At 39.2% G+C, this 27,889-nt stretch overlaps 1 protein-coding gene across 1 annotated transcript in view; it reads right to left on the bottom strand.

Moving 5' to 3' along the window:
- Positions 1-482: 482 nt before the first annotated feature.
- Positions 483-27,889, bottom strand: part of LHFPL7 (LHFPL tetraspan subfamily member 7) — a 64,318-nt gene continuing 36,911 nt past the window's right edge. Inside the window, exon 3 of the mRNA XM_056344516.1 lies at positions 483-2,808. Within this exon, the coding sequence (XP_056200491.1) occupies positions 2,582-2,808 (227 nt within the window). The 3' untranslated portion in view covers positions 483-2,581. The remainder of the gene's footprint in view (positions 2,809-27,889) is intronic.

Here is a 27,889-nt window from a genome sequence, read left to right as displayed (position 1 = left end):
TATGTATTATAAAATATTAAAGAAAGTTCCAAATGGAAGCATTAGCTTAACTCATAAAAGGTGCAGAATATTACAGTCTGTGGAGCTTGTCGATGTTCACAACAGAAGAGGTTGAGTTTTAAGAAGTAAAGGATTTGCTACAGCAGTGCTGTAAATTGTGGGGCTCCACTGTAACAGTAATTTAAAACTACAAAGGAAGCTTGAACTATGGGACCAGACCAGCATCTGTGCGTGTCATCAACATCACACAAATGTTGTAGGCCTACTGATTTCAGTGGACTGAGTGATGGTTCCAGTTCTGCACATGTGAAAGTTACATTAATAAGTAATGACAGAAATAGGTTATTTGTGTCTACTAGGTATGTTATGGCTGTTAATAAAAATCTAAAATAATTTTACTGTCAGTAAGTGTTTAGATCTTTGCAAAAAAGAAAAAGTTTTCTACTTTACACTAACAAATCACTTTTTCTAGCGAAACATTAAGTGAACAGTCGTAAACATTACACAAAACAGAAGAAACCCTACGTAATACAGTTTATACACATTACTCAACATTTTTCAGTTGTTGGTTGTTTTGTGTTTTTTTAACCATATTGATCCTGTCTTGTATAATGGTTCTAGTGTAAAGGCACAGGTTGGTTAGGAAAGAAAAGCCTGCATCTCTGTCTTTCTACTTCGTGGTGATTATTTTCTTTTTACATGTTGTTTGTTATTCCTCACTTTTCTGACTCTTAGATGAAAATCATCAATTTCAGCTATTCATTAAAAAAAAAAAAGCCTAAGACATTACTGAAAAGTACATTACTATACAGAAGTGACTGAAATTTATTCTTCTTACTTTAGAGGCATTCCTTCAACCTAATTTCTTAAATATTTGGAAGATTTAATTCCTTAGTCACTGTAAGCAAAAACGCATAGCATGTGCTCTCTCTCTCAGTGCATTTAATTCTACACTGAAATTGTATTTTTCAAAGATTAGTAATGGAACTTCCTAGTTTACGTGCAGAATTTGCTTTAGAGTGCATGAAAATGCAACAACAGACAATTACTTTGGAAAACAATGCAATGTTCCACTGAAGTTTAGAAGGGTGAGGAATGTAAACAAGACTACAGAAGTCTTTTTCAGGTATTAAAATAACACAGCAATTGTTCTGTTTGCATTTTCTTATACTTCCTCAATGTGTCTCTGTCTGTCCCTTCATGTACGCTTTCAATTAAAATAATAATTCAGGAATCAGTTGGACTCAGCTAAGTGAAGAATAATAAATTTGATCACTTGGTTTTTGCCAAAATACAAAACTAAAAAGTATAGCTTTGAATTAAATATAATCTATGTGATACTTTCTTTTTTAATAAATAATAGAAAATAAAAGATGAGAATAGAATTAGAAATCAATTTTTATTTTAAATGAAAAACATAACAGTGGGGTGAGATTAGAACCCAATGTTTCTTTTGCTTAAGGCAATCAAGTGCACTTATTTCAATGCTGATAGTAATGAATTCAGTGCTATTGTGGAAATCAAACTTCACAAAATTCACATACAAACTCATGAAATATGGCAATTTGCTAGTTCTGACACAGCATCAAATTCTTATTAGTAGTGTTCAGTAGCATTTCACTATTTTTTTTTACAATAATGGGCTTTTAATAGTAATGGAAATATTAGAATCTAGTTCATTCTAGCTTGTATTATCACTACATATAAGGGTCATCGGGCACATATGTTTTTGTAAACAGAGTTTTCTCTTTTCAGCCTTAAGAAACAAACAACAAACACCAAAATCTACAAGTTTAATAGTTCAAATAATTTTGTAAAAGCCCACCTAAAATTATAATTTAAGAAATACTGGAAACAAATTCTTAACATTTTCCCCCTGTTGTTAAACCATTAAATCATCATGAAGCTTTTGGAAGTAGTTAGATATCTCTTTCTAAAAAAAGTAATCTAAACTTTATGCAAGTCTTCATGAAGATGACTCTAAATCTTGACTATTAGATTGGCATTAAAAAGTGTACCAACAACTTATGATATGCAGGCACTACTAATATATAGAGATTAAAAAGCAATTATTTTTTTTTGTATACAACTCTTTTTAGAGATCAAGTTTAATTTTAGGCTGTGGCTACTAGTAGGTGCTTTTCTCACTAATCAAAATAATTGTAACAAAATATCATTGATTTTAAAATTATTGGGTTCATAAAAGTTTTGACATTTAATAATATATAAAAAGTGAATTGAAGCTTTTAAAAGACTTACGATTTTGAGACACAAAAGAAACTGGGAGGTAGACAGATGTTTTGAGGATAACCAGATTTTTATTTTTTTTTTTTTGTCTAAGGCATTATGCCACTATATGTTTAGAGCAGTATAAAGGCTGCTGATTAATCTTATTTCAATTCCAGAGTGTTTGCTGCTCGTACTTACGGAAGACTATCAATGCACTTTTGGTCTTAGTGAATCTGACCTTCTCTTCCCCATCTCCTTTTTTCTCTTCAGCCATACAGCTAAATGGAAGTGCTATAATTTCTGCCCATTGCCTGTAGACAGGAATGTTCTGTTCTTAAACAGTAATAAAATACTATAAAATTGTAGGTATTGGAGTTGGAGATATGTGCTCTTTTGGTGCATATTTTGCAAAGAATGGTAAAAAGACAGACAACATGACCCCAACAATTGCCAGCATATACCCCCATCCAATCTGGCAGTCTCCTGCATAGTAGATGTCTGAATTCTCACAGAACCTCTTCACAGTAGCAGAGTTGAAACCAAAAGGGTAAACCAAAAGCCCAGAAGCCATTATGAACACTAGAAAGGAGAGAAAAAAACCACGTCAATTATTATCAAACACTTAATTACTTAAGAAAAAACAAAAATTCTTTTAGAAAGGCAAATATGTTATATTAAAATCAATGGGAAAAGTCATAGCTTAAAAAAAACCCTTATGATTGGCAGATCATCTTCCTTTTCATAATTACCTCTTATGGACAGCAGTGTCATAACAGGGTAGCAACTTGGCTTTGAGATTTTTTTCTTGAGAAGTCTTGCCCATTATGTAACTTCAGAAACGTTGTAATCCAAATTAATGGAGCCATTTAAAAAGCAAGATGATTCAGATATAATGGAATCCAGAAGAAAAGAATTCATAGGTTTGCAGATTCCAAACCAGCTTGATTTTCTTCTCAATAGCATTTTTGTACTTGAGACAATCGCTTTGTTCCGCCAAATAAAAACTTTCAATGATAGAGTTTAAATGTAGTTTTCAGATTGCGCTGATTAAGTTCTGATAATGGGAGCACTTTCTCATTATTCTTATTATTACAAACTTAAATTGTTTAAAAAATCCTGCATTTGACCCAAAGGTTGAGAGATCAAAAACAATACAATCTGTCTTCTTATTTCAGTTTTAGCATTGGAATCTTTCAGTATTTTTTTTTCTTCATTCTCTCTGTAAATTCAAGTATTAGAAAAAATGTTGACCTATGGTTGAGACCAAAAATACTAAGACCAAAAGTTCCTATATTATCTAACTTTGACAGCTTAAACTCTAAAAACACACAATAAATATAACAGAACATGCTGTAGAAATCTAAAGGTTCGCTAGGTAAAGGCATAGAGTTAAAGTAGCAGGAAATCTCTCCCAGTGAGTCAACTTTTACTCCTACCCAAATACACTAGAAGATTAATCCTGTGCATAATGAAGAAATTTGTCTACAGTACAAGCAAAGCTTCAGCCACCTCTTGATGTTGGAAAGCCAGACTTGCCTGCTGCAATTACACTGTCTGTATTATCTGTTAGCTTTTAATAGCACTTCACAGATTTTACAGTCTTTAATGACTATGTTATATTTAAATATCATGGCTTATGCAATTAATAAACATCAGAACCACTTTTCCAACTCTGAAAATAAGATGGCCAAAAGTATAAATCATGACTATGATAAAGATGCATTAAAATACTCCAGGTACGGTTCTCAGAGCCTGTTTCTGCCCACCTTGGAAGTCAAGAGGGGCTAAGCTAGGCTGGTGCGAAGGGTTATGCCGTCCCAGCCATTGCGCATATACTCTTGTTTGACAGGACACTGAGAAACCCTTTTTTTTCTTTTCTATCCTTTCTACTGATAAATTACCACTGTATTTAAAATCTATAGTCTGTTTTAAAAGGCTTTATTTTATGTACCAAAAAGATACCACGAAGCAATCCCTTTTCCTACTTTCCTGTTTTTCCAAGACAGTGTTTTGTTCAAATTCAGGCTGGATTGTTAGCGATTCAAGAATAGTGGTAATCGGAATTAACAGTTATGTTTGAGCTGATAGATAATTCATAACCAGCAAACATCTAATGAAACATTAGGATTATAAAACAAACACTACGTGCTATTCTTTGTATTTGTAATTGCCTTTCAGGTAGGGCATGTGCATATTATTTCCATTATAATATTGGAGAGAGAGGCTTAATTTTAAAAGTATCCACTAAAAAAGGGCAATCACTCATTAATCATTTTAATAAAAACCCAACAACTTTAATAAGCTTGAGGGCTAGATGAAGTGAAGAAGTTTAACATACTCAGCCTGTAAAGTCCCTGAATAATTTGAATTAAACCTTTGCTTCTTGCCTAAATGGAACCACTGAGTTAATCCCTTGTGAAAAAAACAAACAAACCAAAACAAAACAGTAAGAGCAAGAAAATGGAAATTAAAAAGAGAAAAACTGGAACAGAAGCAAACTTGTTAGTCTGTTTCCCTCTGGGGTAACTTATGTATGGGTACAAAGAGAAACTGCTGGCCAGTAAGCGGAGCACTCTGAGAGCAAGGTTTTAACCCGCCCTCGCTCCCAAAAACCACTCTCCTTCCCTTTAGGCCTTTATGTGTGAGTTTTCAGTGGTTCCCAAGGAAGGACACTGTGGCCTATCCCTCTTTCCAGGCTGAAGGTGTGTGAAGGTGATGCTGCAGGAGCCAGTTAAGGGAAGGTCCTCCTCAGCACAGGCCACATCCCGAGCACCTCTCACACTGCCTGATACGACTCACCCGGCTGCACCTGCTGTGGGTGCCCAGGGCAGGAGGGAGCTTACAGCAGCTGTGCTTGTGCATTTCAGCTCTAACATTAAACAAACATGCAGAAGCTAAAGACAAAGAAGTAAGTTGTATTATGCATATCTCCCTTAACTACACACATTTGACACCACTAAAAACAATACAAAAAATACAATAAAAATTAAGCTAATCTAGACACACACACAAACATCTTGTCTAGCAAAGGTCACTGAGCTTTCCCAAAAAAACGAAAAGAATGGTTTGAGTTGGAAGGGACCTTGAAGATCACCTAGTTCCAGCCTCCCTGCCATGGGCAGGGACACCTTCCACTAGACCAGGTTGCTCAAAGCCTGATCCAGCCTGGCCTTGAAACTTCCATGGAATGTAGGAAGCAACCTAGGAGAACAACTAGAAAAATGGGAGATTTTCCCTACTGCTATTGTAAACTTGGAGAGCGTTAAACTGCTAAGCTGATCAACAAACTACACTGTGTTAATCCGCAGACCTATGTAGGTTGTAGCATGCACTTGCAGGCTAATACAGGTAGGAAGCAGAACAACATGCTATCTAAGAAACGGTGATGCAAAGTGGCTACAGAGGATAGCACCAGTCAAAACCCAGACTGCTCAACTGCATGGAGAATCTTGGAATAGCCCGTGGTGCAAAATGTTCTGTAAAATGTTGGGCCCATTTGTAAAGGCAAGTGAGCCAGTTTTAAGAGAAACAGCAACTGCTCTAAGCAAGAAGCAGGTCTAAAATTAAAATTTCAGTTTGTTCATCTTTTCAAAGCCAAAATAGTTCATGCATCTCATTTGGTGAAAGAAAACATTATGCAGAATTGGAAGCAATCTTTTTATCAGAAAAATTATTTTAAACTTGCTAACTGTTAAAATTTCCTGGCTTTCTGACACTATCTCAGCCCTTTGCTCTACTTCACATATTTGCCCGTATATATTTGCCCGTTTTCTTTTTGATTGGGCCTACACAGAATTGTTTTGAAGGCTGTGCTTTACAGTGACACCACTATTTTGATTACCACTTGGTGCTGATGTTGTATGGTGTGGTTTAATGGAAGAAGCTTTGTTTTTTGAAGGCTAGAAATAATCTGTCACAGTTGAATGTAGTGTGTTCAGATATCAAACGGGCTAAAAAGTTACCCATGGTTTCATATCCTCAGGCATGTCATAGAATGACCTCATTATTCTCATTTAAGTGCCCTCTTTCTTACAGAGCCTCAAAATATTGAATAGCCTGTTATTATCAGCAGAAGCCAAGCTTTCAGACATGGTGCTAATGACTGCTTAGTAGTGCTGTCTATCAGCAACACTGTTAGCTGGGAGAGCACACAAAGAAACAGTGGGGCTCCATTTAGGCTCCTCTTATATATATAGCACTTATGCCTCTGCATCGTTTTCCAACAACAAACATCACTTTAAAGCATGTCAGAATACAGTAGTGAGTGCATCTTACTGTTATGTGTAGCGTAATCTGCTGTCACACAAGAACACGAGATGGCTAGACAACGTATTTGGGTCTGTTCTACAGTGTGAAGCGTATGGAGTGTGGAGGGGACTTGCTGGTAGAACGGATAGTCGGAGGTCTTTTTTTAACATGGCTTGACTGGTCATTTGATTCATCTCCCATCAGCCACTGGGTCTTTTTAAAAACATGCTTTTTTTGTTTGTTTTATAATCTGACACATGGTGTTTGTTATTGCTAGGTCCCCATCACCTGAGTTTTCACCAGTAAGTCACAGCCACTGCTGACTGCAAGGTGGTCTGAAGTCAAGTCCGCATACATCGGTTCAACTGTAAGTTACTTTTTATTTCTATTTTCTAATCTTCTGCTCTCCCAGACAGTTACAGTCTCACCCTCTCCCATCCTCTTTATGTCACTGGTGTCCTACAGCCGGATGGTAAATGGCAGTTTCTCCTCTGAAGGGTTTGCTAAGGCAGGACCTCTGCGCTGTGCTTCTGCTCCCTGTGTGGGCCCAAGGCTTAAAAAATACGGTGTACCTATTGGGTTTTAAAAAAGCTATATTCCTGATTTTGTTGATTTTAAAATTTAATTAACAAGAATGAGGTATTATTAGAAAGAAGGACATTTTTTTTTTTAGGGAAGATAGGGCATTTTGTGGCAAAAGTCATAAATTGTTGGTGATAATACTGAATCAATGACACTTCTACTCAGGGAAAACAGCATTTTCTGCTACTTTAAACTCTAATGAACTATAACTCTTTCTCATCGCAATGGTTCATTCATTTCATTAAGCTCCTGAAATACTGTTTAATTATTTAAATACCTATCACATACCATTTTCAAGTTTATTGTAAACCAGACAAACCAACGTAATGCAGTTCTCTACAGTGTGTGTAGAGGGCACCAATGTACAACTCTCTTAAATACCATGCACAAAAAATGGCTATTTCCATTTCCACTTCTTTTGGCAAGACTGATGGGAGTTTTAATGTATGAAACACAATAGTTGAATAGTTTTCTGTGTTGTGAATTAGGAATGTGAAAACTTGGAAAACTTGGCTAAGCTTATGTGTATCCTTTTGTACTGATGTTGAAATAGATGGAAATCCAGAGGTGAACCACAACTATTGTTTTTTAAAAAGCTATTTTATTTTATTGGTTTTGTTAATATGTTTAGATGATATGTGGTAGCAATACTTATCACCAGTAGGAAAATATCCTGTATGCATAAATTATCTTCCTGAAATTACCTGCTGTGAGAAGATTAGTTTGTCTTAGAAGTTATTTTAGTTATTTGCTTATTTTAGGAGTGTATCATATTCCTAATACTTGTGACAATGACAGATTAATTGCAAGATTGTGGGACATATCAGACAATCATTAGAATTAGGTCTGAATAGTAGGTGAGGAAGAGTATTATTCCAAACCTATTATAGATCATCCCAGTCTTATCTCTTCTTGGAACATTTTTATTGACAGCTTAATCCACCAAAGCAGTTTTCACTCATCAAGAAGTTTCCTCTCACACATAATCTATTAACTCCCTTCTTGAAGCTGGCAGCTCTTCTTATGCATGGTCAGTTGACTTTGAATAACAATTTCCTCTCAGGTTTATAGATTTTATTAATCTAATAATTTTATTAGCCTCTTTTAAGCTTTTCTTTATGTTTATGTGATTTTACTTACATAATTTTAAATTAGAAAGAAGATGCTGATCCAAAGCTTCAGATATCCTATCTGACAGCAGTGAGAAAACCTTTCAACTACTAACACAGGCAGACATCTTCAAAACCATCATCTCTTGTCCTATTGCACTGGCTAGCCTATATTCACTACTTTCCAGCACTCTTCCCAAGCAAATATGTTTGTAGGATGCCTGAAGGTTTACTACATTTAGGATATTTTGGACATAGGCAATGCAAGTTCCCTTGTACAAAAAAGAGACACCTATATGTCTCTTCCAACAAGTGGAAACCTAAAGACAATGCTAAGTAAGATCCAAGGTCACAGTTATTGTTGATTATAACTGTGCATGAGCGTTACAAACAGAAACAAGATGGAATTTTGTGCTATCCACAAATCAGTGATTTCCTTTTGGCTACTTCAGAGTAATTTTGGTGAGAGCTGAAATACATCCAAAATCAGCAGGCATCATTTTAAATGCCAATGAATTAAAAATAAATTAAACAGGAAAATGACCTGTCAAAGATAAAATAAACCAGACAAAATCCTACTGCTATGGAAGCAAAACTTTTGAGGGGCAAGGCAAACAAGGACCACTGTTAAATGTCATTCTACTCTGCTGAACTCCTGGCAGGTGCATGTCAGGTACCTACAGCTCAAACTTGAAAGCAGCCCTAGCAATTATTCCCTCCAAGGAAAGCAAAATGGAGAGCACGGAACAGGGATAATAACGTCCATATACTTGGTACCAAGATGTAGCTATCTTCCTTTGTAACTGAACAAAGAGCTAGAACTCGTAATAATGATACAGCTACTTCCAACATATAAAAGTTCAGCTCTTCTCCTTTGTAAAGAATTATTCCATTGGCTTCATTTCAGTCAAACATGTTGTGATCTGAAGAGCATGTATCAGTGCTGGACTGTTGCCAAATTAGTAGGTTATACCAGTTCCTTTTCTAGCTTTTCTAAAGGCTGCAACTCACAAGTTAGCACTTAGCGGCTATAATATAAAAGCAGTTATAATGAAAGCTGTGTAGCTTGCCAAACCCTTTTGTTAGCTAACAAAGGAAATTTACTAGTTTATACAATGTCTCCAAGCTCAGTGTCTAAGTAAATACTGAGTATGCAACTACAGCTCACAAGCTAAGGAACTGCATCAGATATAGTAACTTGTATTTTTATGTATGTATATATATGCAAAACTACTGGGAAATATATGTACATAAAAACCTAGACAATGTTTTCCATTTCAGTTTATTTGGATTTAGGTGAGGTGGAATAAGAACAAGTTATTTTAAATCACTCGAGCACTGAAATAAGAGTGCCCATGCACCTTTTTTTCCACGCATCTTTTTAGTACCACTTAAATATCCCATTTAAGTTCTGTTGGCACAACTTCCTCATTCAGATGGGCCCTTATTGCACAAATAGCCTGTTTCAGAAATGTCTAAAAATTGTACAAATAGCTGAATCTACCTCACTTATTAACTGAAGGGAGTAGAATCTGACTATCCAGACTTTGGAAAAGAAATTCTCTGAAGCCAACATAGAGGTAATTGGGCTTGGTAATTGCTGCATTAGCTGCAAGTTTATTAAGGGCCACAAAAGGAAATGCCATCCCAGTGACCTTTGAGGTTGCATTTCACAGCATGTTTTCTACATAAGAACAAATGATGAAACTTCACTATTTCTGCCAAGTGAGTGGTAGCTACGGTGAAGATTTATAGTTGCACTGTGGTAATCTATGGGCCTAATCATGCAGTTATAGAGTTGCGTGTCATTTACTCAAAAAGGCTGAAATGATCTAGCACTGTGTAGACTATGGTGAAGAAGTGCATTTTGTCATCTGCAAGGTTAGAAGATATACAGCCTATTTAGCAGACTGTAAAAGGGAGAGACAAGAGATAATGTTTCTCAAAATACCAGACTGTTGCACAAAATTCTACAAGAGTCAGAGAGCTAAGAAATGGGGACTGTCAGATGCACTCCAGTTTGGAAGCCATTATGATTTTCTTTTTTTGTATTGCTTCAATAATTATATTGGGTTTCTATTTATTTTTTTTTTAAATTATTTAAATCATGCTCACTTCATTTCTTTCAGAACAGCAAACACAGAAGCAGACTAATAACATAATAATGGCATATTTAAGTGTTGGATTCTTTAGGTGAGAGCAGCATGTTCAGAATGTATTGTGCCTGTAATGTGCCTGTATTCCTTATCGCTGTGTTAATATTTTATTCCATAGTTAAGAAGCGCTAATAGGAAGTGCATATTTCAGTTGTTCTATTTTAGGTAAACATAATAGGGTACATATTTTCTAGGTAATGCACATTAGTTAGCCGTTCAACTCCATTTCTACAAATAGAAATAAAGGTGGCAAATGCTTTGCTTCTCTTCTTAATTAATGTATCCATGCCAAACCCGGTATGTTCTCTAGCACAAGCAGGGAATGAAAATGATGACTGAAAATTTAAATTAATACTTTTTCTTGTGATCTTTTGGCTAAGAACAAGAGCAGCTTCAACTCACCATCTGATGCATTCCCTAGCAAGGAACAGTATCAGCCTGGATCCATATGCAGCTGGAAGTAGTGCGGGAGCAGACAGATTTCCTTGCAGCATATTGTCTCTGCTTTGGAGCCAGCTCACCTGGGAAGGGGAGATGCTGCCTAGTCTACAGCAGCAGGTCTTGGCTCCTACTCTGGCTGTCAGTTCCAAGTTCTTAAATAGCTGTTTAGAGCAAGGGCTGAGGTCCAAAAGACGGGCAGTGATGTGTAGATCACCTGAAATGCCATGATTCGACATGACACATTGCTCCCTTCTTTTCCCCACCTGCTCACCTCACAGGTCTGTTTTAAATCAATCTTTTCACCTCTCCCAAGACTCACAATTTAAGCAGAGCAGACGCTTGTGAAACCAGATTTATAATGAAGCTGGTGGCCATTAAATACTAGCCTTACATCAGAGGTGACCTTATTGTAAAGCATTGTACAGTGAATTTATTTTGACTTTGCACATTCTATACCTTGTCTCCCACATCACAGAGATGCATGATATGGCAGCTGAGTTCAGTGGTGGTGGGAGGCCTGATGCCTGAGAATAATGCCCACGTCCCACTTCATTACAGTTGCACTTCACATCCCAGCAGTCCCCAAGCCTCAGGGATATCGCATTCATTACCTCTTTCAGAGACATGTATTTTACATAAATGGCTGAAAGGTGATTAGAATCCCTGACAGAACAGCATTTTATCTGGAATGTAACCATTAAAAATAGGTGCCGAAAACAAAAAAGGGATCCTACATCCTTCTCCTAATTGATTTAAGCTACAAAGAACAGCTTCAGTTTTCCCAGAGCACAGGAGCTACCAGGAAGACACAAATTGCATGTTTTCATATCTCCTAATAAAAACTCCCTGACAGGGGGTTGAAACCAGAGTTTTCTATTTCTCAGATGTCCTAGTCCTGTGAATGTCATCAGTCAGCAGAAGCACACATACTGCCACCTGATCATAAAGAACAGTTCTGTAACAACCCTCATTTCACGCTGCTGACTCCAGCCCACCATAAATCAGCAACACCACAAGTAATGTTGGAAATAATTGTCTGTTCCCGAGCTCCCCTCTTTTTACAGCCCAGGTGCCACACAGCTGTAGCCATATGGTAGACTACATCCTACTGAAGTGGGTTATAGCAGCACCTCCAGCAGTAATACTACCTGAGTACTTTGAAGCTTTTTAATGCTGCAAACTGGAAAAGTGCAGCTTGTACTCATGCAGTGGTTTTCCTAACCATTAAAAACATTAGAAAAGGAATCAGCCCTGGCTTAAACTAGATGCTCTGCAGAAGGGAAACAGGATAGCAACTGCTAATTCACTGAAAGCTGCCTGGAAATGCAGCAGGTGATCCCAGAGCTGATCCTCAGACAAGTCTGCTGGTGTGCTGGACTTGGACCTGTCCTCCCTCAGTCAGTGCACCCTTTTTTTACCATCCAGCTTTTTTTTTTTTTCTTTTTCTGAGCAGAGGATGCTTGTACTGACTGCTGTCTGTGCAAATGAGCTAGTGCAGCACAGCTAACATTTGGCTTCAGCCATGTTTGACCTCTGTGTTCCTTAGCCAGATCTTACACAGCAACTTTCAGGAACATGTCCTGTTAAAGCACATGGTCAAAACAGTACCAGGCTGGTCAAGCCACACACTCCATTAATTAGCATCAGACAGGGCTACCTGCAAAAATCACCAGCCATGCCTCACACAAGAGGCTGATTTAGTCCAAGGCTGCTGGAAGAAAAGAGCTGAAACTCACCTGGCATCTTATTGCTGAGCACACCATCAGCCTGCTAGTGGGAAGGACCAGGTGTGCTCTTCACTTCCCACTGCGGACACTGTTTATAGGTACCTGAGCAAGTCATTGCTTGCAATGGCTCCTGTCAACTGCAACATTTTGCCATTCTAGTGCACTTCAAAAGTTTTTGGGTTTAGCTCATGTCTCTTCTCCACTGCATGGGGTGAGAAACTTGCCGTTGACTGATGTGTTTCAACTCCCAGCTTGTAAACATACAAATGTAACTTCAGGACACAGTAAAACAAAAAAAGTAATTGAGTTCTGAGGGAGAGCTACTTAGGTTAGAAAAATAATGTAGAAATCCAGAGTAGTGGTAGAAATGTCCAAAATTACTAGCTAAATAAAAGTGATTTGGGATATCTGATCATTTTTATCAGGTTGGCCCAGCTGCACAATTTCCCATCTCCAATTATACCAAAAGGCCCATACTTCCTCCTTCATTAATGCATTTGAAGGATTTAATGAGTTACTTCATTAGGTTAATAAATCCCTTCAATAACTTTATTACACTTTGATACAATTATTCAAGTGGTGCAGCTAACAAATGTTCATAATTTATATTTTTTGATAGAATAAGTTAGTTAATATATTTGGACCGTGAAATAACAAAATTCATAAATAAGCTATGGGGGTGATCAAATGTCTTTGTGGGGAAGTTTTTTTCTGTCTCCATTTAAGGTAGCATTGGAAATCCTCAGACTCTTGTGCAAGTAACCTCATGCAAGTGCTACGAAGAACTGCAGGAGGTTGGTGCCTCCTAGCAATCTGCTGCTCCCTACTGAGTGCTTAGGAAGGAGGCAAGCTGCTGCAGGATGCATACTGCCTATAGGGAGATGTTTTAAAATGCATCAGAAGGGGCATAACCTATATTTATTTGTTCCAGCACTTTATCAGGTTTAAAATCCAGCTTCATAAAGGCTGTTCCATTTCTTGAGGTTAAGATCTTTGGCTAATTTTGACAAGGTGCAGTGACACCATCAGAAAATAACATTATATTCTGGAAATTATTTTAAAACTAAATTGAATTGGTTGCCATGCCATTTTTTTTTCCTGTGGCATCATAGTAAATGACATCATCAACAGAATAACCTTAGGGGCAAGGGTGTTTTCAGAATCTTAACCTTCGAATGGGCAACAGTCTTACAGCTTCCTATTACCAGAGTAATAATATTTATGGTACATAGACTGCAAGAATGGAACCATACCATTTATTTACTTACACTTGATAGCTACCTCTGGCAAGAACAAATTTCCCATTAATCACCATCTTATCTCTGTAAGAAACAGTTACTCTCAAGGACATCTGTATTATTCCCTTTGTTTTATTAATACAGAGAATAGCGCTGCTATGGATCTTTTGACACTGAACTTTATTTATTTTCTAGGTTTTCCTTTCCAAGGGGAACTGAAATGCTTCAACAAAATAAACATTAGTCTTTCTTAAAAAAACTATTTAAGACCCCAACTGTAGTGAGGGACATGCATTGGAAATTTCTCTAAATATGTTTTTATGTAAAGAAACTGCAAATCACTCTCTTCTCTTTTTTACCTTGTGAAACTCCAGTTATGAATTCTGAGTTTCTCCTGGGAGTGCAGATGACCTTGTTAACATGTAAGAGTGCCAGAAGAGCAATGCCCTCCAGTCCAGGGGTCAGGGAAATGAAGACAATTTCTAAGCTCAGATCTTGTAATATAAAAAAATGCATATTTCTCTTCTCTTTCACATAGTCTTTAGCTAGAATTTTAAAATTACATATTATATTGAGCTCCAGGCTGATTTGTTTTTGTAATTTTTCAAGAGCACTGTATCATATATTTTCATCTTTAAAAAAGAAATCAATATAGGCCCAGCAGGGGACATATCAGACAGCCAAATTCTCTTTCATGTATAAAGAGCATTAGTGGAGAGACTTCCACAAGCTGAAATTTGTGGAAGTTTCTCCCAGTTGGCAGCAGGAGCTGGTGATGCTTGTGTTTTTTAGATAGAGCAAAGTAAAAGGCTCTGCCACCAGCCAGCTGTGTGCTCCCTGTGACTTCATCTGTCTCAGCCCAGGACAGAGAAGACAGCCTCCACACTGGTTGTGCTGATCCATCCTGCAGGCCTGAGTGTCCTTGCCGTGGAAACCAGAGCCTGAAGATGGAGAAGAGGAAAGAGAAACCCAGTCTGTGCCCTGTATGGCACGATGGCCCTTCCTCAGAAGTGGCCATGTGCTTGACAGGAAAGAGATATGCCCTGTTGCCCAAAAGCAAATAATTCATCTTGCAACAGGGCAAGTCTTATGCAGTACCCAAATTAGGTGTTTGTGCTAGTGGAATGGGAAACTATTCATTTTAATTTGCTGTTTAATTAGGTGTCCAATACCATACAATGGTGAGACACTTGTTTGAATGGGATAAGCCACCTCATTGTCAAGTGAACACACAGTCACGCCTGCCTCCTAAACTCAAGTGAATTACTCTGGAATCTGTCAAATGTGATTTAACCAATAATTTGCTTGCAAAGTGAAAGGTGCGCTTTCAAATATAGTAAAGGACTCTATCTTCTCTCCTGCCCCTGTGCCACTGCCGGGTCCAAGCTATGCTGGTCCTGCCAAGGATGCTGCCCAGCACAACTGGCCTGTGTAGGATGCCAGGTGTGGTAGGGTTGGTTGAGCCAGGAGAGAGGGAACCCAGCAAAACCTCCAGTGAATCTGTGTCGGTTTGGCAAGTTACAGCAACCCAATGGATCAGTGTGTGTCAGTGAGGGGTAAGGATGCTATTGGGAGGAACGCCATCCATGCAGCTGCGTATCTCTCACTCCAGTGGGTGAGCAGAGCCCGGCCTCAGGCACCCCTGATCAGCTGTGCCTGCCTAGCTCCCCGCCACCCTGCTGAGAGCTGGGACCCCCGCTTTGCTGCAGGCACTGGAACCAGACTGCCAGCCCCACGACACAGCAGTGAGAAATGCCCCAGGCAGGCACTGGTTAGTCCATGATAGGGGCTTCCTTCAGGGATGACAAAATAACCCCACAGCATTTCCATCTTCCTGCATTTAAATGTTTGAGTTAATAACATTTATGGGGCAGCACAGATAAATGAACTTAAATACATCATTTGTCATCTCAGGATACCAAATTACACTGTTCCTTAAAGAGACACAGAGAAATGTGTCCAATAAACATAGTATACTTTGCACAATTTACGTTGCATTTTCCATATCCTGCAACAAGCACAAGATAGAGCAAGGCTTCTTAATGATCATAATATATGTGCAGAAAGAGCAGTTCCCTGAGGACTACTGATTAATCAGGGAAATACTCATTTGTTCTGGCAGAAGTGATGTGCATCTAGGCAGGGCAAATGGTGAACCCTAAGTGCACACAGCAGCCATCAGGGGCCAAAAGTTTCCATTCATTTAACTGATTTTCCTCCTAAGAAAAGAACATGTTTCAGTACAGCACCAGGACATAACAGCACTTGTTCTCTGTCCTAATTCCTTTAGGGTTTTGTCTGACAAAAAGAGGCCCCACATTCATTTTAGAGACTATAAATGCATAAGAGTCAGCTTCCAAGCTAAGATATCCCTGCTGCTTGCTTAGATACACTGTTCAGGGGAGGACATAAGGTCTCAGCTGCAGTATCTGATTACTTGCGAGGAACTTGGGAACAAGTTGGAAGATTTAAAGGATTTTTCATCAGCTGATCTAAATCCCTGCCTGGGTTTTTTGTGCCTGGGAATCACTGCATGCCTACTGATCGCAGTCCTTCCTACGCTCCATCACAGTCATATTAATTTCGTGGTTTGGCAGAGTTGTTGCCACCTAGAAGTTTGCAACCTGGTGTTTGCTAGTAACGATGTGCAACCTTTGTGCTGTACACATATTTCTGTAGTGTTCATTTTCAAATTAGCCACAAAAAGAACAAACTAAAAGCACGTGTCATACTTTTCTCTGTATGTTTGGAAGCTCAGTCATGGAAATATCTTTGTCAGATAAATGAATTCCAGGTCACTGGAATAAATAGATGCAATAAAATACTTGTATGTAGAAGAAACCCATACGAAAATGTCATCCAACAACTCTTCAAGGAAATTGCTGTGTAAGAGATCCAACTTTGAGGCTTACCTCAGGCTTTTGCATAACATGATAGTTAGTACTTTAAATTGGAGAAAATGTGATGGGATCTTTTGAATTTTTTCCACTTGCTTTTTCAATTTCATGGGATCAGCAGAAATTGAAGGGAACCAAAGCTGAAATAATGTTACGCTTTTGACTCCACCACTGCCTGAACACACGGCAGGGATTGCTTGGTGGAGAAAGGAGTATGTGTTACCCCTCTTACGGGCATCCCAAAATTGCCAGGAAACGTGGATTTTTTACTTGTTTTCAACATAACATGAGAACAAGTAAAAACAGAAATAAATGAGAAAGCTGAAAGATAATCAGAAAACAGTAGTAGTTTGGCTACCTATTTATTAATGCATTATAGTTATGCAGTCAGGAATAAACCCTCAGTTAATAATGTTCTTCAGCTCTAGCTGGGATTATTTACAGGAAATAAAAACAGTTAAAGAATTAGAATGAAATCCTGCCTGTACTGAGTCAACAGAAATGTCACCACTGACCTCATTAGGCCAGGTTTTGCCCCCAGATATCTACAAAGAACCACAATTCTCTTGCAGTATGACTAGCAGATTAATATTCAACACCACCAGTTTATCTTTCCCTACAAAATCTTTCATTTTTATGCAGCTGGCCTAAAAATTTTGCCCCACAAGCTTGCAGTTCAGTGCAAGACAATGATCCATGCTCCTTTTTAGGCTGTTTGCCCAACATCGCCATTCCGATTTGGCTCAAGCACCTTCTGAAATTATTATTTTGCCTCATGTTCCTTATAAGAATCTTTTTCCCCTGAGATATCGGCTTTCTCAGCAGCAATTTTAAGGCATTTCAGGCTATGGAAGAACTATAAAATTAACACTGTGCTCATATATATATCGTAAGGAACATACTCCTTTAACCCTATCCTTCAAAAACCCATAAGCATTCACTGTACTTTAGCAATTCACCATATGCTTTTGCGAGGAACATTTTGCACATGCCACCATAGTACAGGAAAAATGCCAGCTTTGCAGGAGAAAACATTAACTAACTTACACAAAGCCTTAGGTGGTCTATTAGCCCTGCATAAAAACAAGAACATGTAATTACTGGATCCACAGACAGAATTAGATTTGATTGACTACAAAGAAGCAATGAGTGGAACAATTAACAACAAAGCCCAAGTAAACTCCTCTGATGGGGAACCCTTGGCCTGGCTGAATGAGGCTGACAGCACAATATCTAGCTCTGCTGTCCCAAGACACTTATCCACACCAAACCTTTAACTATATGCAAAGAGTTAAGATTCTGCCGACAACACTGTCCAGCCATCTGCTGAACTACTGCAGATTGCTCAAGATACAAACCAATAACCATATAACCAATTCAGCACAGCAGTAGTCTTCTGGCATCCTTAATTTTGTCAAATCATACTTTGTCCTGTGTTTCTGGATGTGGATGGCAGCCACCCGAGGTGGTTGCTCCTCCGTGGCTAATGCCGTTTTGGGAGGATACAGTGTGGCTCACTGGAGCACCACATGCCCAGCAGAGCAGTGCAGCAGATTCTGTCCTGCAAGAGTGATGGAATAGTTGCTCCATAGGCTTAAGTTCATTAGGATAATTGTGACTGGTCAGAGTCACAGGTGCACAGTTAAATGCTGGATGGCAAAACCCGTCCAAAAGAAAAGCATATCCACTTTCCAGCTCCTCAGCCATGTAGGTTAATTGCAAGTGTTTTGCCAGTGCCTGCGGTAAGGCAGGAACCTGGGGTATATCTGTCGCAGCTTCCACCCAGGACTTGATTTAATGCCCTCTATGAGCAATTGCATCTCAGTGCTTGTAATAAGAAAATGTCATAAAGGTACCTGCTGCCTGGTTCAACATCTTTTGGCTTTGACAGTTCAAATTTACAGCTTTAATTCAGGAGTCTGGAAGCCTGGTATTCTGTACACATTTAGTGAAGGGCTGAAGGAACAATATTTTATACGACGTTTACCTGTGTTTGGTGACCCATGGGAGGATATAACCCCTCAGACCTTGTGAAATGACTTGCAGACAAATTCATAGTCCATATTATCCAGTGGCAAATCACAAAGTCCTAGTTAAACCCCTGTATGCCTGGATGTACAGACTTGAATGTTTTGCCTCCATACAATAAAGAGTTGAACTTTCAGCAGCTTAATTGAACAAGTGCTCAGCTGGGGTTATCTCAGCCTTTTATAAGATCCTCTCAAGCTTGATTTCTCTATCATGTATACACCAAGCTGCATTTCAAAATTGTCTCCTGTTTTTATGTTTCTATAACTCTTTTCCTAACAGAACTATTTTGCTGAGGAATGGAGTAGCTGAAATACACAATTATCAACCAATTCACCACCACCACCTGACAGCTCTTGCTGCAATTGACTGAGCACATGAACCACTGAGGCCCCTCCCATGGCAGCAAGATGCGGATGGTGCAGAGGGCACCTATGCCCTGTGCTTGTGTGCCACGGCCAAGGTGCTGCCACAGCTCCAGCTGTATTTGGCATCCTCATTAAAGCTTCAGCCTGCCACTGAGTCAGAAAAATTAGCTTTCTTTCTCCAGACTAAAATCAGTAGGATTTAGGGGTTTAAATTCTGACTTCTGTTGCCTAACCCTTGCAACATTTCCCATACTAGCATTAGCACAGGCCCTTTTTCCAGGGGATTCTGTGTGTTTCAGTGAGCCAGAATACGGGTGGCTCTGGGGCCGGGGCCAGGACAGCTTGCATGGTGAGAGCAGGTCAGATGTGGTGTGCAAGAAAGACAGCTGGTTTTAGCAAGCAGTTTCTGTAGGGATGATGATTTGTCTTTCCATGTATTTGTTTGTATTCATTGAAATGGTTTATAAAATACTGTGAAGGTGTTACTGCACTGAGCATTATCATAGACGTGTAAGGCTGGCACAGTAAGCCAAATACAGCCCTGGGTTTCTAAAGACTGAAAGAGACTATTGAGGAAAATATATATATAATATCAGCAAATTCAGGCAATATCAGATCCTTTCTCTCAGTTCTATATCTATATCTACAAGTCTCAGGACATAACATTTAGAGAGTAACATTGATCAAGATACCCTGAGTTTATTGGCACAAGACTGCCTCAGACACGCTGGCGAGCGTGGGGCAAGCCAGAGAGGTCACAGCCCAACCCACACACATTGACCAGCGAGGAAGGAGCCAGGAGGGAGGTGGGACAGGCTGTGAGTATCCATAGCAGGAGGAGGAAAGTGCCCTTCAGAGCAAGTGTGATCTTCCTAGTCCTGATAACCAGGTGAACCAGGCAGTTCATTACACGGACACAGTTAAGGCTGTGCATCTTTGCAGGCAGGGACTGTGGCTTGCTCTCTGCAGGGGTCACAATGTATTTCACAAAAACGGCGTAACTGAAACACAGAGCTAAGTGCACCCACATGAAAGGCGATGACATACAAACACCACTTGGGAGAATCTGGACAAAACAGCTACGGGATTTCCTTTAGGAAAAAGTGAGCTGTGCGTATGGCTGTCGTGCAGAGGACAATGTCACCCTGCTGAGCACAGCAGGACGTAGGAACTGAGTAACGAAGCGTTAAGCAGAGATGAAGGGAGGCAGCACCCCAGCCATTGCCCAGACTGCTGCCCTATCACAGGGGGAGGCCAACTTTGACACTTCTGCTCCTCTTGCAATCCAATTTAAGTCCCATGTCTCTGTTACTGCTGTGTTCCCAGGGGTCACGTTTGGGGCTGTTATAAAATGCAGGCACGCTAGCATTGCAAATGTCCCCAATCTGTGTCGTATATGCAGCTGTTTAATGAGGCCTGCTGTCATTACAGCAAAATTACTCAAGGACTTTCTTAAAAAAGCCTTTTATTTATAGTATCATAGATTACCTTAATGTCTTTTTACTGGGAAGTGCTTTGAAATACTGTGCAAACATTACAAGATGGTCCTGAAATAAAGTGAATTTAAACAGTATCTAACAAGGAAAACACAAATATTAGATGGAAGAGAAAGCATTTGTTGAAATTTGCTGAAATCTACAGCAAAAGAGTATTTTTATGAAAAGTATGCACTTCTGTGCTGGAGCTTTACAGCCTGTCTTGCACATGGGAGCTAGTGCAAGTGTGTACTCTGGCACTAATTCATAATGGAGAGATGAATGTGTGAAGTGTAAAGATTAGTAAGAATTTTCTCCTACCAGCAAAACTACCTACAAACAGCATTACAAAGTAATGCTATCATTCACCCACAATATTCAGAAAGCAAGTTACTTTTTCCAGGCAGTGTCTTAGTTTTTGAAGAGAATGTCAAAAACCTGTGTTGATGTCCATCCTTTTCAAAGCTTTATGTAACCCTGACTATAATTTAATCTTTCACCTGTGCCACTTCACTGAAGTTTTCCTTTTTACCAAGTTTCATGTGTTTTATACCTGCTGCTGTCCCACAACTTATCAGAATTATCTCTGACTTCCACTGGCACATCAAAATCCTTCCATACTTTCCATCACATTTCAATCACATCGACATTTTTTCATAAAATACAGACTTTTGTATTGTGTCCAGGTTTTATTTTATGGCATTAGTTTTAGTTTGCTTTTTAATCTGTAGTGGAGAGGTGGACAATTTGATTTGTACCAGCCTCTGTGTGTTTAGTGCAGGCTTTCTCTTGCCGTATGGACATAACCTAGATGAGCCTTTCATGAACTATAGCTATGCATCCCCATTTGAACAAGAAAAATACATGAAGTACCTATCTAGTGAATAAAGGAGATATCGGGGGCACGCTGATTTAAACCTGGCCAGGTCCTTATGTTCCTACAGTGGGTAATTATAGGTGGAATCTTAAAAAGAAATATATTAATCAGAGTAGCACTGCTGCCAGTGCCCTTCCCGTCAAAATTCAAACAGCAGCAAGGAAATGAAGCGGTAATGATAGGGCTTCCATTTAGCCTCTAAATCTTTTTTCTTAGGTATCCATATTTTAATGAAATTTATATGCTTTTTAATGTAGGAGACATTTTGATGATCTTAAATACAGTCTCTAATTAAACGTTCTATAATTAAACTTCTTGGTTTATCTGTGTAAAATGCCAAGGAATTAGACCAAGCCTTATTCCTCCAGGTTAAGCCCTACTTTAACTCAAAGACATGCAGGGAAGAAAGTGTCTAAGACCAGGTTTTATAAAGCAGTCATGGGAGCAGAAGGGCATCCCTATACTGGGGAGCCCCCATGGGGCAGAGCAACAGAAAGCCCACTCCATCTGTGCCCTGTCAAGGCCAGTGAGCTGGATGTGCTCCCAGCCCAGCAGCCCACGTGCCTCTTGGCCTGGCTTGGTGGAAACTCCTGCCTCTCTTGACAATTTACTCATCTACTTTTTCCCCAGCCTTTGATGAGATTCCCATATGGGATGTGGCATTTGTAAGACATAGATTAATCTGAAAATAACATTTCAGAAAACATGCAAAAGACACAATATACTAGGTTTTGAGTGTCTTCATTCTCACATGCCAATCTATAATGTTGCATCCCAGAAAACTACATTTTAAATAATAACTTTAATTAATTTGTGGAGGGTCTGGCTTCTTTCTGTCTTACAGACAGATCTATGCCATACTCGCCTTTGTTTGCTACATCTGTGAAACATCCATTATATTTCCATGGTGTAAATGATCTCATTTCTGTTGCTTTCCCTGCGACACAGTGCCATGTTCATTCCTCCTTCGAAAATTTCAGAAAGAGAAGCAATTTGTAAGAATGACAAGAAAATGGCTTTTCATTTGTGTACACCACAGCACTCTGACGCACAGAATGAGGCTCTGGTGAGATTCACAAATCCTAATTCCCACTGAGTTTCAAGCAGTCCAAATTAAAGAAAAAAAAAATTACCTCGACCGATTTGATCATAAAGATTCTAATTCAGTACAGGTTAATTGAGAAGTCAGATTTCCTGCTATCACTTCTGGAGAGGAGGGAGATAAGCGAGCACAATGACTCTTTATCAACAATATGGGGACTTCATTTAAAGAGAGAGCATTAGGTTACAGGCTAGAAGATTAGTAGCAATCAGACTGCTCTCAGAAAAGAAAATGCACTGGGTGATAAAGATAGAAGGCATGAAGCTGAATGCATAGAAATGAGGTTTGATGCCAAATATTACAGGTCAGATCTGAGCTATCTGTCAAGTTGGCACTGATCATTGCCAATGCACAATTATTATTATTCACCTGTGATCAGGCCATTTACCACTATCAAGTCAATGGCTCCTCCCACCCATTCCATTTGTTAATGGCATTTTAATGAAAAAAAAAAGTCCATCTATTATCTCTTTGAGATCCCTAACCATTGCATAATAGTATATGAAATACATTTATTTTTTCCCAATCACCCATAAAAAGATATCAGCTGTTATTCTGTTCCTTAGCCACAACCCCATAAATCTGAGTGCAGTTCTGCATTTAAAGGTGGCAGGCTTATTTTTCCTTTTTCTTTGTGTGCCATGTGTTTTCCATACCAAAAAGTGCCTGTTTTGTTGCAAGTGACAGAAGGAGAATTTAAAGGGATACTAGAGGATCATAAAAACTCCCCTTTATCCAATCCCAAGCATGCATTCACCTTATTGTTCTGCTGACTAAAGAATTAGAAACTATTAATATTGTCTCTGCTGGCAGGTCAGAAAAATACTTATTCTGTAGTCGAGCAGATTAATCCAAAGGGGGAAATAACCCTGCAAAGCCCTGCAAAAGCTGACTGTCTAACCAATCCATTTTCTAAACCCAGATGTTTTCAATCTGTTTAAGTGTTAATCTCACAGTACTGCTTTTTATGCCTAGTGAAACGATTTCAACATGTATTGAACTATTAAGAGAATTCATATCCTTAGTACAGTTATTATTCTTTATGAAGGAGCCTTTTGAATGAAACCCCTATCTGTGAGTTTGTCAGTCATATGCTCACATTAATTGTTGAGGCATGTTAGGACCTCTTGCCATTAGCTTTTTTGATGGTCTCTGGATACTGCCCAACTTTACTCTTTTCAAAGAAACTTATAGTGAAATCAGAGGCAGTATAATACTAGGTAAGTTATGAATTAGATGTTGGTGCTCTTCTGTGATGAGAGCCTGAATAAACTGAGATTTAGGCTTCAAAGAAGATGATTGAAGTTTTGGTCTAGGGAAGACATGGAGCACTTGTCCCCCCTCTGCACAAGGGCAGGGAATTTCTGATGCTCAGCACCCTCCCTGGAGAGGCAATCTAGTGAAACAATTAAACTGCAAAGCAGTTATCACAACATTACACCCAATGACTAATTGAGGTTTCTGGACAGACCAGGTGGAGTGGGCAGAGGTTGAGGTCAGAGGTACTGTATTGCAGAGCCGGTGATGGGTATATAGAATGGGTTTGCAAATTAAGGCACTGGAATCCAGTCTCTGAGATTTACTCCTGCAAAAACTGGGTAGCCATGAAACATAGTTGTAATTATAGTTAGCCATTTTTCCTGACAACTGGAGAGATTTTTTTCCTTTTTACACACACCATTCTTATGTCTTTTCTTGGCATGACTTTGGTCTTCTGTGATAAAGAGCTGGTTTGAAATACAACAGCAAGACTGTGAGTTTTAAGCCAAGACCTCTTCTGTGACAGGTGCTGATGGGCTCTGCTATCTGGGCTCACTGTGTGAAGAATAATGGCTTGTGAAAGGAAGGTTACAAATAAGGTCATGAAGCAGCTCAGGAAGCCTTGCATTTCATGTCAAGGATCTGAAAGGTTATAGGAGGCTGCAAAAACTTTCCTCTGGGGCCACTGACTGACAGATCAGCGTCATGATTATAACCTGATTTTGATAAATCATGTTGATCTACCATTTGCAAAAGGTTTTAAGAACACTGTTGGCAGGTCATGCATTGCTGTGAAATACTAGATCAAATCTATAGGAAAAAAAAAGCAGCTTATGCCTTCCTATGCGTCCTGCTGGCATACATACTGCACAGTAGCTGTCCCATACCATCGGGGGGCAGGACCTCCACCCCGGAGAGCTGCCCAGCCTTAAAGTGCCACACTCAGGGGAGCCTCTTTCAGTTTTGTGATTCTCAGTAGACATCCCAGTTCCTTAAGGGCCATTTAACCCCTGAATCCTTAAGCAAAGTCCCTTTGCCTAACAAGCAGGCAGTAGATTTTGTCTGTGGGAACTGGCTGGCAGAGAATACGTGCAGTCGCAGACGGCTATGCCTACCCACACAGGGTGAGGGGTTTATCTTAAGGCTTAAGGATGCCTCTTTTGTAAGTTTGGTATGAGACAAGGGAGAGGACTCATTTTAAAATTAAAATGAGGATTTTTCAAGTTGTCCTTAATATTTATAAGGCTTCTTTTGCCTTACAGACAAATCCTCAAAGAGAAGATGGAAAGCTGCTCAACCTTATTTCTTGTGCCTTTAGTTCAGCTTCTCATTGTTTATACTATTCTAAGCAAAATAACTGTTCTGGAAATGTAGTCATTTACAAAATCCAGCCTACTAAGCCTTAAACAGCAGAGACATGTCCTGCTATGTTTGTCTCTTTGTTGTTGCTATGGCATTACCACACATTTTTCCATGTAGGAAAGGAAATCCCATGGAGACCAGATAATAAAGGCTCGAATTTCCAGGGCACAGTGTCCGTCTCGCCTCTTGACCTGTTTGACACCCTCTTTCACCAAACCTGCATTTACTGAATCCAAATAAACAGCCAGCCATCAAAGGAAATATTTTAAAAGGATTGCTCATGGTTAGCCTTGATGAAATATACATTGGAAAACCTGCATTTTAATCACATTTGGAGTTCTGCATTTCAAAAATGGTTTTGTTTAGCTACATTAGACTTGTCATTCAGGGAAGTTTCCTTCCGTAGGATGCCTGCATTTAAAAGTCAAGTTAACCAAACCCAAACAAATTTCCCAGGAGGCTGTAACAAACCAAACAAGTATCTCACATGCTCAGTGTCTGACCTCTGCACTGTACCAGGTGTATCTGCCTGCTATCTGCAACAGTCTGAGATGCTGCATGTTTATACAACATCACCAATTCATCAAAGTATCATCACTGCACGTTGCTTGTTGGGACAACCTTGGCTTAGACTCTCCACTTGGCTTGACACTAGTTTACAAAGGTTAATCCCGTGTCCTAGCCAGTCTGCTTTGCCTAAAGCCCTTAATCATTCTGGGTTGCACAAAACCATTGTGCCTTGTTTATCCTATAAGCAGCTATTTCATGGTGTTACCTGAAATTGTCCTTTGTGTATATGTTAAAACTGATGTGTTAATACAAGTTTGTAAAATGCTCTGGGACATGAGTCCTATGTGATTTTTCATTCAGGCCAATATGCAAGGTAGTTGTCATACTCAGTACCATTGATCTTCAATTTATTTTAATGTTATCTAGTTATAATTTAACTGTCACCTGTTGATGTAGTTATTAGGGAAGAATGTACCATTCACAACTGACTAAAGAACACAGGTCTCAGATTCAGAATTGTTCTGATGCAAAATAGCATGGTATATTTTGGGCCATACTTCTTGGGCTTCATTTGTTGTCTGTCTTCCACTGCTGTCATTTTTGAGTAACATAATTCAAAGGCACTGGCCTAGCCATCCAGGCATATTAAAATTGCCTTGTGTCCTCTCATCTTTCAAACCCGCATATCCATATTGCATATAGGATATTGCAGCCAGAAGACAAAGCCAGCCAGCACAGGATGATCTGCCACAGGCAACATATAGCTTGTGGCCTTCTAAATTCTTCAGACAACACAGGAAAACAAACAGCAGCCTTATAGGCTTAATGGTCTTTTAATGGATTTGATGGATTCTGCATCAGCAGTTTCTAATGGAACATCTGAAGACGAAAAATTTCTTTCCCATAGCAATTCCTAGGAGAACGTGAACTGACAGTGCAGAGGCTTCCATTTGCAATGCTTTGATGCTGTGCAAGAGAACTCAATGGCAAGGCTCAAAGTCTACACCTCTTCTGAAAAGCCATTGAGTTTTCAGGGGATGGTAACTGAGCTGTGTCTGTGCCATCAGCTTGTCACATACCATAGCAGTCAATAGTGGCAAAAGGCATCAGTGAGCTCCATGAAGTCCAAGTCCAGCTTGATCAGGGCCATTTAACTCAAGTTCCCAGAGCTAGTGAAAGTTGCTGCAAAACCTGAGGCTAGCAGTCTTCTCCCATGCCCAGAGGGAGACTGTGGTTTTAGATTAGGAGTTTTTCTGCAGTTATCAAAAAGACAAAGCCTAAAATTCCTTTGTTGAATCCAGATAGGCAACAGTGGTAATACATTCTTCCTAGTCACATGTCCTTGACTTTGTTATTTTTGCATAATCTTTTAACTTCAACTATTGATAAATAAATTGGTTTACAAGCCAGAGAGTAAATCACCATTCACTGCTGAGCTACTATTGTGCCTCTCATTTGTAAGGCAGCTTTCAAGCTTGTTTTTTAATCAGTTTGGCTTGACATTTTGTTTTCCTACTATTATTTATGAGCTGTATCTTATGAGTGGATTATGTAAAATAGTTTAATTCCAGTTGTTCCAATTTCTCAGATGCCATCACACAAAAGCTTGCTTTGAGTAGAACACTCAGGTCCAGACTTTGTTCTCAGTTGTGCTGATACAAATTAGACCATCATCCACTGGGATCAAAAGGGCTTTCCTCAGATTTACAACCGTTATGAGCATTTAGGAAAAATTTTAAGCATTTAGCAATGCTTTTCTCAGAGCAAGCAAAGGCACATTGCTGCCTCTCAGCAGCACATTTCACAGATGGGGTTAACCCACTTATCCAGCGTCCTCAGCTCAGTAACTGAACCTGGTGATTATTCTTGCAAGGAATTACCACTGCATTCAGCTGTGACTTGACTGCTTTTGTTAGAATATGCCAGAAATGTGGATGGGTGGATTTTATAACATTTGCTTTCTAAGATTTTTGGATGCACACAGTCACTTTCAAGCAACTAAAGCATTGGTGACTAATTAAAGCAAGTGCATTAGTCCCCTTTTGATGGCAGGTGTTAGCTCTTTTCTGTGAGAGAGGAGGCTACTAGTGTAGCAAACCAACAGCTCTTAAACATGTAAAAACTATCTCCAGATGTCAAAAATCTTGCCAATTATTACTTTCTATTTCACAGGTCTCTCTGATCTCTCAGCATCTGACTTCACACCTGAGTGTGGAACACAGAATGTGTGAAAACAAGAGCTTTGTTGCTAAGGAGCATTTGGTATGTATTTTTGCTATT

This window comes from Falco biarmicus, chromosome 1 (assembly GCF_023638135.1).
Source record: "Falco biarmicus isolate bFalBia1 chromosome 1, bFalBia1.pri, whole genome shotgun sequence".
NCBI classification, from domain to species: Eukaryota; Metazoa; Chordata; class Aves; order Falconiformes; family Falconidae; genus Falco; species Falco biarmicus.
The sequence above is the reverse complement of the archived record's forward strand: the minus strand, read 5'-3'. Positions and strand labels throughout refer to the sequence as shown.